Source organism: Mytilus trossulus, chromosome 5 (assembly GCF_036588685.1).
Source record: "Mytilus trossulus isolate FHL-02 chromosome 5, PNRI_Mtr1.1.1.hap1, whole genome shotgun sequence".
NCBI classification, from domain to species: domain Eukaryota; kingdom Metazoa; phylum Mollusca; class Bivalvia; order Mytilida; family Mytilidae; genus Mytilus; species Mytilus trossulus.
In genome coordinates this window covers 81,684,968-81,700,525 of record NC_086377.1, presented here as the reverse complement: position 1 = coordinate 81,700,525, position 15,558 = coordinate 81,684,968, and the positions used below count along the sequence as shown (strand labels likewise).

Sequence of the window (15,558 nt, the reverse complement as noted above, 5' to 3'; positions counted from 1 at the left end):
TGATAGTTGTGTCAGTAGTATATGATTGATGTAGGGCGTGTTGGTAGAGTATCATGAGATGGTAGTTGTGTCAGCAGTGTAGGATTGGTGTGGGTGTGTTGGTGGAGTATGATGAGATGATAGTTGTGTCAGTATTATATGATTGATGTAGGGTGTGTTGGTAGAGTATCATGAGATGGTAGTTGTATCAGTAGTGTAGGATTGGTGTTAGGTGTTTTGGTGGAGTATGATGAGATGATAGTTGTGTCAGTAGTGTAGGATTGGTTTTAGGTGTGTCGGTGGAGTATGATGAGATGGTAGTTGTGTCAGTAGTGTAGGATTGGTGTTAGGTGTGTTGGTTGAGTGTGATAAGATGGTAGTTGTGTCAGTAGTGTAGGATTGGTGTAAGGTGTGTTGGCAGAGTATGATGAGATTGTAGTTGTGTCAGTAGTGTAGGATTGGTTTTAGGTGTGTTGGTGGAGTATGATGAGATGATAGTTGTGTCAGTAGTATATGATTGATGTAGGGCGTGTTGGTAGAGTATCATGAGATGGTAGTTGTGTCAGCAGTGTAGGATTGGTGTGGGTGTGTTGGTGGAGTATGATGAGATGATAGTTGTGTCAGTATTATATGATTGATGTAGGGTGTGTTGGTAGAGTATCATGAGATGGTAGTTGTATCAGTAGTGTAGGATTGGTGTTAGGTGTTTTGGTGGAGTATGATGAGATGATAGTTGTGTCAGTCATGTAGGATTGGTGTTAAGTGTGTTGGTGATGTATGATGAGATGGTTGTTGTATCAGTAGTGTAGGGTTGGTGTTAGGTGTGTTGGTGATGTATGATGAGATGGTTGTTGTATCAGTAGTGTAGGATTGGTGTAGGGTGTGTTGGTAGAGTATGATGAGATGGTTGGTGAGGGTCAAGGACATTGAACATGTGACTGGCGGAAACTTCGTAACATGAGGCATCCATATACAAAGTATGAATCATCAAGGTCTTCCTCCTTCTAAAATATAAAGCTTTCAAGAAGTTTGCTAACGCCTCCGCCACTGCTTGATCACTATCCCTATGCCGAGCTTTCTGAGATTAAAGTCGCAGGCTCGACAAAAAATATTCAGTTTTAAGGGGGCTTGCGGGTCTAAATCATTTTTTTAATTTAAAAAAAATGGGGTCACCGTTCATTTACGCTCACAATCTGCCTTCAAAAGAAGTATACATGTTTGTTAATGTCCATTTTTCTGTTGCCTCAATAGGGGAGATAGTTGTAATATCGAAATAAAAAAAGAACTAAATTACAGAAATCGCTAAAATTTTACAGTTATTTAGTTTATGTACAGCTTTTTCGAAAACAACAATAAAAAATATAGGTCACCAATGAGTAAATTTAAGATATTTCTATTTTAATGCCAAAAAATGGCATTTTTGCACCAAAGGGAGATAATTTGGAGCTTTTTCAATGATATCTACATTTTAAAAGTCATCTGAGGCCAACAAGAATTGATTTTTTGGAATGATTCTTGTACCATAATGATAAAGTAATAACTACTTAAAGTAATAAATGAAATTTGTAATGAAAAATTATTGTTTAATTTTTTTTCTGAAAATCTTATACTTGTGAGCCTCCTTAAGAAAACTGTGTTCATTCATTAAGTGTATGAATAAAAAGGTTAGTCCCTCCATGTAAAAGTAACGCACAGACTGATTTCTTCATATTTAGTTTAACCTGTTTATTATACAGGTATTTTATCATAAACTTAAAAGTTGTACTTTATTATATTTTATCTGCAGCTGTTTACTCTCAACTATCATGACTATTGTATTTGTATTTATATTGTAATTGTACTTTCTCTGTTGACTTGTATTTAGTTTTTAGAGAATAAAATATCTATCTATCTAATAAGAATAAAACTGAATGTTACCTCCAATGTTTTCACCCAAGGACTGCATCCTTGATCTATTAAACATTTTGTTACATCAATCTGTCCATTCTCAGCAGCATAATGTAAAGCTGTTCGTCCACTCTATAACAATAGAAAAATATAAACATGTTAATGGTGTGTGATAATAAAATCATGAGAGGAGTCAAACAATTTATTGTAAGAAAAATAACATCGGGTAAGAATATATCCAATTATATTTGTGTATAAACTATTAAATGGTAGATTAAGATATATAAATTCAATGTATATTTTTTCTGATTCAGTGAAACAAAGCAGGTAAAAAAATAGTAAACTCTTAATTATATAAGTGTTACAAGTCAAATAATAGCAACCCTCACTTTATATAAGTCTCACAAGTATTTGTTGTCCATTTAACATGTATGATTAACAACATGATTTTATGTTGATTCAGTAGAATGATCAAAGTTGAAAAAAACCACTTTTTTCAAGAAACATTAAAAAGAGTTATATTTTCTGATTCAGTTTGAAGAGACAAGAAAAATAAGACCCCAATTTATATAATTCTGTCAAGTATTTGTTATTTTTAAAAGATGTTTAACATAAGATCTGTAGAGTTAACATTATCTGACTAAAGATGTTTACACAACTTGTTCTCATCAACTTCTCATTAAAATCGGATGTTTACAAATAATTTTTTGTCAGGAAACAAAATAAAACCTAAACTATCTGATTCAGTTCTGTGTTACGAATAAAATGAGACCCCACTTTACATAATTCTAACAAATATTTGTTGTCCATTAAACCTGTCTGATTAACAACATAATTTTTACCAGGTTTGTAGCGTCTAACTGACTGCCGTGAGTGACCAGGTAGGTCACCACCTCCAGGTGTCCTCTCACAGCCGCCCACATTAATGGTGTCCTTCCTCCCTGTAATATCAACATATAACAGACATCAAAACTTGTGTCATAAACTGGACAATGTTGTGTAATAAATATAAACAAAATATATATCACATGAATCAGTAGTCAAAACTGAATAAAATGACCAGTCACACTTTTATTTATATTCTACATAAACAACAAATAAACAACATGTTTTATTGTGAGATGTCAGAACTTCCATCAGAACTGTCAGGTTAAAAAAATAAACTTTTTTCTAGAAACATAAACAATATTTATATCAATGGACTCACCTGGACAAGACAATTAAAATGAGACCCCACTTTATATAATTCTAACAAATATTTGTTGTCCATTAAACATGTCTGATTAACAACATGATTTTTACCAGGTTTGTAGCGTCTAACTGACTGCCGTGAGTGACCAGGTAAGTCACCACCTCCAGGTGTCCTCTCACAGCCGCCCACATTAATTGTGTCCTTCCTCCCTGTAATATCAACATATAACAGACATCAAAACTTGTGTCATAAACTGGACAATGTTGTGTAATAAATATAAACAAAATATATATCACATGAATCAGTGGTCAAAACTGAATAAAATGACCAGTCACACTTTTATTTATATTCTACATAAACAACAAATAAACAACATGTTTTATTGTGAGATGTCAGAACTTCCATCAGAACTGTCAGGTTAAAAAAAAACTTTTTTTCTAGAAACATAAACAATATTTATAACAATGGACTCAGCTGGACAAAACAATTAAAATGAGACCCCACTTTATATAATTTTATCAAATATTTGTTGTCCATTAAACCTGTCTGATTAACAATGATTACGTAGAATGGTCAACAGTTTAAAATTTTTGTTTTTTTCAAGAAACATTAAAACGAGTAATATTTTCTGATTCAGTACGAAGAGACAAGAAAAATAAGACATCACTTTATATAATTCTGTAAAATATTTGTTATTTTTAAAAGATGTTTTACATTAGATCTGTAGAATTAACATTATCTAACTAAATATGTTAACACATTTTTTTCTCATCAACTTCTCATTAAAATCAGATGTTTACAAAATAATTTTTCATCAGGAAACAAAATAAAACCTTAACTATCTTATTCAGTTCTGTGTTACGAATAAAATGAGACCCCACTTTATATAATTCTAACAAATATTTGTTGTCCATTAAACTTGTCTGATTAACAACATGATTTTGTGTAGATTCTGTATAAAGTGATGTTTGGTCAGAGTAAGGTGATTATATCTATCATGACCTTGGATGTAGCGTCTAACTGACTGCCGTGAGTGACCAGGTAAGTCACCACCTCCAGGTGTCCTTCCCAAGCCGCCCAGATTAATGGTGTCCTTTCATACTGTAATATCAACATATAACAGACATCAAAACTTGTGTCATAAACTGGACAATGTTGTGTAATAAATATAAACAAAATATATATCACATGAATCAGTGGTCAAAACTGAATAAAATGACCAGTCACACTTTTATTTATATTCTACATAAACAACAAATAAACAACATGTTTTATTGTGATATGTCAGAACTTCCATCAGAACTGTCAGGTTAAATAAAAACTTTTTTCTAGAAACATAAACAATATTTATATCAATGGACTCAGCTGGACAAGACAATTAAAATGAGACCCCACTTTATATAATTTTATCAAATATTTGTTGTCCATTAAACCTGTCTGATTAACAATGATTACGTAAAATGATTAAAGTTAAAAAAAAAAATCAAGAAACATTCAAACAAGTAATATTTTCTGATTCAGTACGAAGAGACAAGAAAAATAAGACCCCACTTTATATAATTCTGTCAAGTATTTGTTATTTTTAAAAGATGTTTTACATTAGATCTGTAGAATTAACATTATCTGACTAAAGATGTTAACACAACTCGTTCTCAACTTCTCATTAAAATCAGATGTTTACAAAATAATTTTTTGTCAAGAAACAAAATAAAACCTTTACTATCTGATTCAGTTCTGTGTTATGAATAAAATGAGACCCCACTTTATATAATTCTAACAAATATGTGTTGTCCATTAAACCTGTCTGATTAACAGTATTTTGTGTCTTTTCAAAATAATGATCAAAGCTTAGAAAATATTTAGTGGTTTTTCCGTGTAAAATGTTGGGTGTCTTCCAGCTGCTTCCTATCATATGTGTTGTTGTAAGTATAAGGGTAATATAGCAATGTTGAATGTGTGTGGTGATTATAAGGGTAATATAGCAATGGTGTATGTTTGTGGTGAGTATATGGGGTAATATAGCAATTGTGTATGTTTGTGGTGAGTGTTAGGGTAATATAGCAATGGTGTATGTTTGTGGTGAGTATAAGGGTAATATAGCAATGGTGTATGTTTGTGGTGAGTATATGGGGTAATATAGCAATGGTGTATGTTTGTGGTGAGTGTAAGGGTAATATAGCAATGGTGTATGTTTGTGGTGAGTATAAGGGTAATATAGCAATGGTGTATGTTTGTGGTGAGTATATGGGGTAATATAGCAATGGTGTATGTTTGTGGTGAGTGTAAGGGTAATATAGCAATGGTGTATGTTTTTGGTGAGTATAAGGGCAATGTAGCAATGGTGTATGTTTGTGGTGAGTATAAGGGTAATATAGCAATGGTGTATGTTTGTGGTGAGTATAAGGAAAGAACAGCAATAAGCCATCAGAGTGTCATTGCTATGTCAAATGTTGGTGTTGACTATAAGAGTGTCATTGCTATGTCACATGTTAGTGTTGACTATAAGAGTGTCATTGCTATGTCACATGTTGGTGTTGAGGTAGAGTGTCATTGCTATGTCAAATGTTGGTGTTGAGGTAGAGTGTCATTGCTATGTCACATGTTGGTGTTGAGGTAAACAGTGTCATTGCTATGTCACATGTTGGTGTTTACTACCAGAGTGTCATTGCTATGTCAAATGTTGGTGTTTACTATCAGAGTGTCATTGCTATGTCACATGTTGGTTTTGACTATAAGAGTGTCATTGCTATGTCACATGTTGGTTTTGACTATAAGAGTGTCATTGCTATGTCACATGTTGGTTTTGACTATAAGAGTGTCATTGCTATGTCACATGTTGGTGTTGAGGTAAATAGTGTCATTGCTATGTCACATGTTGGTGTTGACTATAAGAGTGTCATTGCTATGTCACATGTTGGTGTTGAGGTAGAGTGTTATTGCTATGTCAAATGTTGGTGTTGAGGTAGAGTGTCATTGGTATGTCACATGTTGGTGTTGAGGTAAAGAGTGTCATTGCTATGTCACATGTTGGTGTTTACTATCATAGTGTCATTGTTATGTCAAATGTTGGTGTTTACTATCGGAGTGTCATTGCTATGTCACATGTTGGTTTTGACTGTAAGAGTGTCATTGCTATGTCACATGTTGGTGTTGACTATAAGAGTGGCATTGCTATGTCACATGTTGGTGTTGACTATCAGAGTGTCATTGCTATGTCAAAAGTTTGTTTTGACTATAAGAGTGTCGTTACTATGTCACATGTTAGTGTTGAGGTAAAAAGTGTCATTGTTATGTCAAATGTTGGTGTTGAGGTAGAGTGTCATTGGTATGTCACATGTTGGTGTTGAGGTAAAGAGTGTCATTGCTATGTCACATGTTGGTGTTGACTATAAAAGTCATTGCTATGTCACATGTTGGTGTTTACTATAAGAGTGTCATTGATATGTCACATGTTGTATGATCAGGTGTCACATGTCATGTTCAGTACAGGAGTAGTAAAGGCATGTTGTATGATAAGGTGTCACATGTCATGTTCAGTACAGGAGTGGTAAATGAATGTTGTATGATGTGGTGTCACATGTCATGTTCAGTACAGGAGTGGTAAATGCATGTTGTATAATCAGGTGTCACATGTCATATTCAGTACAAGAGTGGTAAATGAACGTTGTATAATCAGGTGTTACATGTCATGTTCAGTACAGGAAGGGGTAAACTGGAATGGGTAATGAATTATGCATGTCACATGTCATGTTCAGTACAATAGTGGTAAATGCATGTTGTATAATCAGATGTCACATGTCATGTTCAGTACAGGAGTGGGAAATGTATGTTGTATAATCAGGTGGTATATGTCATGTTCAGTACAAGAGTGGTAAATAAATGTTGTATGAGCAGGTGTCACATGTCATGTTTAATACAGAAGTGGTAAATGATTGTTGTATGATCATGTGTCATGTCTTGTGTCATGATGATGCAATATTTATGTATTTTTTTGTAGAATACCATGAAAGTGTATCTTAAGTGTCATAAAGTATAATAAAATAAATCTCAATATTTCAGTTGTATACAGTAAGGAAGTTTCATACAGCAACCCTTTGACATACAAACTGGAGTGGTATTCATCAGTGTAATGAAGTAAATCACAATATTTCAGTTGTAAGCAGTTATAAAGTATCAGACAGCAAACTTTATGACATACAAACTGGAGTGGAATTCATTGGTGTAATGAAGTATGTCATGTTTGTTTGTGGCTGTTGTGTGTCTTTTCGTCTGGCCATGGCATTCTTCTACTACTTCATGTACTTAATGTGGTTTTTCACTTTTTTACTTGGGTATTGGTGTTGAATACAGGAGCTGTATATTTTGATGGTGTGTAACGATGTTTCACACTGTTTTTGTTGAATACAAGAGTTCTATCTACATTCAGGTTGTGTGATGATGTTTCTTAATATTTTGAGACAAGAGTATTTGCAATAACCAAAAATTAACATTGAATCGCTGAACATAAACAAGAGTAATATTTGACTGATTCATATAATGTGTACTATATAATAAATAACTTTATATGTGCTAAACAGTTTACTTCACTTACTCTACGATCTCTACATTCCAAGTTAGCTCCGTTCTTTACACATAATTCTACCTCTTTTATATTCCCATTCTCTGCAGCTGTAAGAAGATTCTGTAAGCAAAACAAATCTTTTACATTTTCCTCTAGAACATACAAATGTATCATAAATGTAATAATTGAATTTAACAAGCTACATTTTTACAGTTTCAACAGTTTATACCAAATACAGTGATTACCAAGAAGGAGTGAAATTGTTGTGTATAATTTCAGATTATTTTTTTTAGAAAAGTCTGTAGACAATTGAATTATGCATCAGTTTGGATATCAGCCTAAGTTTTTGTTGAGGTTTGTGTTGCTCGGTCTTTAGTTTTTTATGTAATGTTTTGAATATAAAAAGAAGATGTGGTATGATTGCCAATGAGACAATTCTACAAAATAGACAAAATGACACAGAAAAAAACAACTATAGGTCACTGTACAGCCTTCAACAGCTATAAAAGGCCCTGAAATGACTAATGTAGACCGTCGAATTTTGATTGTTTTTCATTTTTTTCCATGGCGTTGCCAGATTCTCTTCGACTTAAAGAGTTGTGAATGTCCTACAATATCTTACGTTTCTTTTTTTTTTGTCTCCTGGAATTTTGTATATTGAAATTCTGTTCACTGTAGTCATTTTGATTTCTCCTGTTCTCCCCCCTGAGAAAACTGCACGCCTATATCTTTATAACATAGGTCACATGACATAGGTCACATGACACTGACTGACTCTGAGAATATTACACACCTGTATCTTTATGTACATTTTATAGACAACATAAGTCACATGACACTGACTGACTCTGAGAATACTGCACACCTGTATCTTTATGTACAGTTTGTAGACAACATAGATCACATGACATACATTTTGTAGGTCACATGACACTGACTTACTGAGAATACTACACACCTGTATCTTTATGTACAGTTTATAGACAACATAAGATACATGACATAGGTCACATGACAATGACTTTTAAGAAGAAAAACTTACCTCATCCCAACTTGCCATTATATCCTGGAAAAGAAAATGAAATCATTGTATATATTTATAAAAATAAGGAGATATGATAACCAATGAGACAACTATCCACTTAAGTTCAAATGAAGTGGATGTAAGCAATTATAGGCAACGGTACGGCCTTCAACAATAATTGAATTTTCCTGCATAGGTTGAACCCTGAACAGTTGAACAAGTATGGACACAACATTTAAGCTTAAAACAGGTCTAAATTTGGATTCTGATTGAATATTTATAATAGATTATTTTCTAATTAAGAGGGAATGCCACGAACCATCAAGCTTCCTCCCTAAAATTTATTGAAAGTACATTTTTAATTAATAATGAAAATGATATTTGCAAATCTGAACCACAAACAGGATCATGTAAAAAAATAAACATTAACACACACAGCAAAAATAAAATACCACATAACAACTGTGACATCTACCTTCATAACACACATGACTTTAAAATTTCCCTTTGTACAGAAATGGATTCAACCATCAACAAGAGACTGTCACAACGACAGCAAACCGGATTTAATATTAACATTTATTTGTGTCCTGGCAATATCACAAGAACCATTACTGATGAATGGTGAAAGTGAAAATCGTCAATATCAAATTTGACCTCCATTTTGTAGTCAGTATCAACATATTAAAATTTGAAAAGCTTAGATTGAATGGTTCATGAGTAAATGCAACAACGTGAATGGAAACGCCATTTTACGATCTATTAAGAACCATAACTCCTGAACGGTAAAAGTCAAAATCGTCATTATTGAACTTGACCTCTATTTTGTCATCAGTAACAACATATAAAAATTTCAAAAGCTTTGGTTGAAAGTTTCATGAGAAAATGCACGGACATGACTGGAAACTCCATTTTTCAATCTTTCAAGAACCACAACTCCTGAACGGTAAAAGTCAGAATTGTCATTATTGAACTTGACCTCTATTTTGTCATCAGTAACAACATATAAAAATTTCAAAAGCTTTGGTTGAATGTTTCATGAGAAAATGCACGGACATGACTGGAAACTCCATTTTTCAATCTTTCAAGAACCATAACTCCTGAACGGTAAAAGTCAAAATCGCCATTATTGAACTTGACCTTCATTTAGGTGTCAGTAACAACATATTAAAATTTTAAAAGTTTTAGTTGAACAGTTCATGAGTTAATGCACGGACAACATTTGATTGCTGTCCGCCCGCCCGCCCGCCGTACATCCCCAAATCAATAACCAACATTTTTGTCACAAAAATCCGGTTAAAAATTGAATTCTTGGGAAAGGGCTATAACGGAACATCAAGAAAAGCTAAAATCATGAAAATTGACCTTGACCTTCATTTAGTCACAGGAAACAACATATCTAGATTTGAAAAAAAATCTTTCAAGCGTTTTCATGTAAATGAATGGACACTAATTGGCAGCCGCCTGCCCGCACGCTCGCCGTACATCCCAAAATCAATAACTGATCTAACTTGGAAAATCTGGTTAAAAAGCCATACCGTATAGTCAGCTATAAATGGCCTCAACATGAAAAATATGAAACAATTCAATTGAGAAAACTTGCGCCTAATTTATAACAAAAATATTTACGAAAAACAAATATGACAAAAACCAGTGATAACCACTGAACTACAAGCTCCCGACGTGGAACTGACACATAAAGCATGAGGAGGGGTTAAACATGTTTGTATACATAGTTGTAAATTGATGAACAATACATTAATTAGTGTTGTCATATTTAGATTTCCCCAATACTATTAAATATTGAAATTGATAAAATCTGTATTTTCTTCAAATTGATTATCCTAGAGCTAACCATGTCCTTTTATTACATTCCACCATATACAAGTAAATTAGATAAACTTTCAAACAAAATTACTCTTTTTTAAATAGATGCTGTAAAAATGATGTACACATTTTGCTTACATTGTAGTGTCATTGTTGAAACATTGAAGGGCCATAACTCTTACACAGCATAAAGAAAATTGGCACTCTCACACTTGACCTTCATTTTGACATGAGAAACAACAAATATGAAAACTTTAAAAGGTTTGGTTAATTGTTTTGCAAGTTATTACACAGACATGTCATAAACAGTCATTTATCAATCAATCACAAGGACCATAGCACTTAATTCATAATATGAAAATGTTAAGGTGTTGGTAGCAACAGTTTGTCGAAATTGGGTTTTTCAGTCAGAAATGTGTTTTTCTTGTTTTTTTTTAAATAATGTTAAAAGTAAGAAGATGTGGTATGATTGCTAATGGGACAACTCAGACACTTCACCAGAGAGTTTTCAATAAGAAGCAAAACCTTCACCAAACAGCAATCTAAAAAAGGCTCCAAAATGACAAATGTAAAACAATTCAAACAAGAAAGGCCTGAGAACAGTTATTTCGTAGTGCATTTCTTTTAGAAAATAAATTCAAAATAAAAAAATCCAACCGGCTGTATCTCAAAAAGATTTTTACAGTGTAGTGTACTACTTTTGGGACAAAAAACAGACTGACAGAAGGACAGACAGATGGACGGACGGACGGAGTGCAAACCTAAAGTCCCCTTCGACTTCGTCGGTAGGGGACTCATAAATTAAATAACACATAGCTGAAAGGGTGATAGAGCAGATGTGTACCCCTCGAAAAAACATTGTCAACCTTGGCTTCGCCTCAGTTGACAATGTTTTCTCGGGGTAACTATCTGCTCTATCACCCTCTCAGCTATGTGTTATTCATATAATGATGACTTCCAATTATGGAACACCTCCTCAACAAATATTATCCAAGTGGGGAGTTAATTAAAACTAATAAATCGTACGTCACTAAAAGTTTTTCACAAATAACTAAAAATAATTTAGATTCACTGTACACGGATAAAATCTAAAAATATTTGGGGACTTATAAAATAACTGTGTCATGTTTGTAGATTCACCATACACAATTAAAAAGTAATCAAAGAGCTGAAAGCTCTGAGGAAAAATGACGCCACTGTCTCTAATATTGGGATAGTTTGTATGCAAGTCTTGATTTTCACATACCTTAATTAGTTTAACAATGCAACATGTCTCGTAAGCATATAATTGATATTTGTATATGTGTGTGTGTGAAGTGAAGGTGACAACTGGCTGGTTTTTTTTAAAGACAAATGAATAGGTCAAGACTACCTGAATTGTACAAATAAATACCGTAGAAAGGCTTGTATATTTCTCACTGGTACTTAGTCTGAATCAGGGTCCGTTCGCGCCCATTCACGTTTGCTCCCACTCATATTCGCCCCCTTTCACTTTCACACCCTACATGTTCGCACCCAATCTTAATTGGTTTTATGTTTAATAACTCGAGTTGCTTGGTCTGACTTTTACTTGACATTACTCGACCAAGTCTGAACTATACTTGACTGTACTGAATCGTACTTGTCCCTTATATTTGCCGTGGAAAATAGTCTGAACTATTACTCGACCAGTCTGAAACAGTCTTAACCCATTCTCGACATGTACTGGACCTATTTTTCTAGTCTAAACCATACTTAACCAAAGGTCTGAACAGTACTCTACCAGTCTGAACCATACTAGACCAAAACAACTCTACTTTTTAAACTATTAAAATAAATTTCTTTTTAACTGACGTATATAACAACAGCCAACAAAATTTATAAATGTTTTTAATCTTATATTAAAAAAATATCTATAATCATATTTAGGATGAACAAAATATATTATATATAACTTATATCAAAAAGGGATAAAATTAAATAAATAAATAAAAATTGTTTTTCTGATTAGTGGTGAAATATAAAGAATAACCTCTGCATGGGGGCAAACTCATAAATAAGATCACACCTGGTCAGGGGTATTAAATTCTAAATAACATTTATTCACAATTGCAACATCCTATTTAAGTTAAAAAAAAAAACCAAGGCCTTTCAAATATACATGTATGTACTTGATAAGTAATACACGACTTTAAGAAAATAGGGCTTTCTTTTTACCTGTAAAACACACATGTACTGAGGTAATTAGAATATATTTAAAGTATTATGCCATGTAAATTTGACAAAACAAATACTTAAATTATTTGAAATAAATTTTTACTATTACTTTGGAATACATTTCCTTTTTTTAATAAGGTTATCAAGGGTTGCTATGGAAATTCTATTATCATGATTACATTAAATTCTTGGTTTAATAAAACAAAACAATTGAGCTCTCCTTTTTTTTTTTATTTATTAAGTTTTTTATATACTATTTTATATATATATTAATAAAAAAAAAACATTCACTGCATTATCAATTAAAATCAACTAAATCTAAACTAAGCTTAAGTTAATGGTAAAAATAGTCCAGTTACCATAAAATACTTCCGAAATATTCTAAAATTTTTAATAAATAATGAAAATATTAGTCATTTGTTAGTCACAATTCATTTTTTTAGATTATTTCATCAGCTTGTTTTATTTATATTTTAAAATTTGATGTATATTATTATGTAAGTGTTGATTAATATTGTGTTGAAGTTATATTATGATTGATTATTGTGAAATTTTAATTTCAATACTGTATTGAATACATTTTTAATTTCAAGTTGTTCAAAATTCATTTTTATTAAAAAAAAATCCTAAATTGATAAAATTCAGTTGATAGAGATACGAAGAATAGGTCTAGGTTGATTAAGACTTGGTCGAGTATGGTTCAGACTAGGTCGAGTATGGTTCAAACTAGGTCGAGTATGGTTCAGACTAGGTCGAAAACTGTTCAGACAATGTCAAGTACTGTTCAGACTAGGTCGAGCACGGTTCAGACTCGTATACAATGATTAAGTACTGGTTAAGTACAAATTCAGACTGTTTAGTATGGTTCAGACTACAGTCGAGTATTATCAAGTAAATTTCAGACCAATTCAGACTGGTCGAGTAAAAATCAGTACCGTTGAGTACAGATATAGGCCTTTTCAGACTTTTCCTGGTTTGTAGTGTAATATACGGATATTTGTTGTCCCAAGTACATCCATACTTTTCTGAGAGTATTGCCACAGTGGGATATAGCTGATCTGTCTAAGACAAGTACATGGATGTTTTAAGTTCTGCCTACAATAGTAGAGGGTCATGATGTTTTCTGGTTTGTGCGTCTGTCCCAGTATCAAGTTAAAGTTTTGAAATAAACATGTAGTTTGTGATCACATCAACTTGAAACTTAGTTAATATATAACTCAAGCAATTGAATATTTGATTAAAATTGAGAATGGAAACGGGGAATGCGTCAAAGAGACTTCAACCAGATCAAAAAGCATTAAACAGCCCAAGGCCACCAATTCGTCTCGAACACAGCAAGAAAATCCCACACCTAGAGGCTGCTTCAGCTGACCGCTAAACTTTAATGTATACAAGTTCAGTGAAAATTGATGTCTCACTAAAATAAACTATCAGTATTCACAAAGTGTGGATTAATAAAATAAATTAAGTAAAAAGACAGGATATCACATACTTATGTATTGAAGGGTTTCTTTGCAAGTACAAACTGATGGACGCCACTAGTGGATCAATAATTGTTCTCATGGACGTTTGGTAAGATTTGTTGCTCTATCTGCAATTTCATGTTTAATGTTTATAATGGATTTGTGTTTGTCTTGATGTTGATTCTAATGCGAATAAGAGGAAGTTGAATTGCTGAAAACCAGCTATCGGCTTAACTGGATTATACAGAATAAGTAGTTTTTTGGCATATTAATGCATTGACACATAGGCAGACAGATACATTGATCAGTTGACCTATTAAAAAATCGACATATTAATCAATTGACATATTAAAACATTGACAGATCATCATCTCAAAATTGAGGTATCAAAAGAGTATCAAATTCAAACATTGACACAGACATATTGACACATTGACCAGTTGACAAATTAACATATTGACATATAAATACATTGACAGTTCTAAAGCTTTTTACACATCAACACCTTGAAAGATCAACACTTAAACAGACTCATATACTGACACATTGACATATCCACACTTAGACAGATCAACACAATAACAGACTCATATATACATCGACACATTCAGGCCTCTACAATAACTTTTTTTTCAACTTGTCCAGTAGGACAAGTACATACCAAAACTTACCTGTCCAAATGAAATTGTTACTTGTCCAAAAAATTTTAACTAAAAATAACCTTTTTACATTCTAAGTTGATTAAAGGAACAAAACGGATTTAAATAATAGAATAGAATTTGATGAATTTCTTTTGAAATACTTTTCAAAAATATGAGTCAAGTACAACTGAATCTAGTCATGTCACAGGACTTAGGTTCTAGTTTTCACCAATGCCAGTCTCATCAGAATCTAAACATTAGGCACCATTTGATAGGCCTGGACACTCATCATTGCTCATTGGAATTGTATCCTGTTTTTTTTAGTTGAAAAAAGTTTTATTCAAATGCAATCAATAAAAAGAAGATGTGGTCTGATTGCCAATGAGAAAACTCTCAACAAGAGACCAAATGACACAGAAATTAACAACTATAGGTCACCATATTACAAAAAAAAATTTTTTTTCTACTTATGATCAAATATGATTTTGTGAATTTTATGAAATTATGGTAAATAAAAAAAAAAAAATTGTGAAAAAATTACCGGTATGGTATTTATTATAAAGAACATAGCAAGGTAAGAAAATGAGATACTGATTTGTCTTGGTCCCAAATTGTCTCCTCTCTTTCCAAACTGTCTATCAATCATGTCTACTAAATATGTGTCCTACGGTGCCAAACTGTCTTAAACTTCGAGCTAAAACTGTTCAGGTGACGAACTGTACTATAAAGTTACCTTATCTATAAAGCGCAGCATTGATTCGGATCAGTAAGACTGGTTTCCGAGAATA

At 32.7% G+C, this 15,558-nt stretch overlaps 1 protein-coding gene across 1 annotated transcript in view; it reads right to left on the bottom strand.

Annotated features, from left to right (window-relative positions):
* The window catches only part of LOC134718369 (uncharacterized), a 31,210-nt gene extending 22,531 nt beyond the window's left edge, over positions 1–8,679 (bottom strand). The window contains exons 1-6 of the mRNA XM_063580867.1: positions 8,662–8,679; positions 7,650–7,739; positions 4,084–4,159; positions 3,169–3,267; positions 2,728–2,807; positions 1,897–1,998 (exon numbers count right to left, since the gene is read on the bottom strand). Coding sequence (XP_063436937.1) covers positions 1,897–1,998; positions 2,728–2,807; positions 3,169–3,267; positions 4,084–4,159; positions 7,650–7,739; positions 8,662–8,679 — 465 coding nt within the window. The remainder of the gene's footprint in view (positions 1–1,896; positions 1,999–2,727; positions 2,808–3,168; positions 3,268–4,083; positions 4,160–7,649; positions 7,740–8,661) is intronic.
* Positions 8,680–15,558: the final 6,879 nt, after the last annotated feature.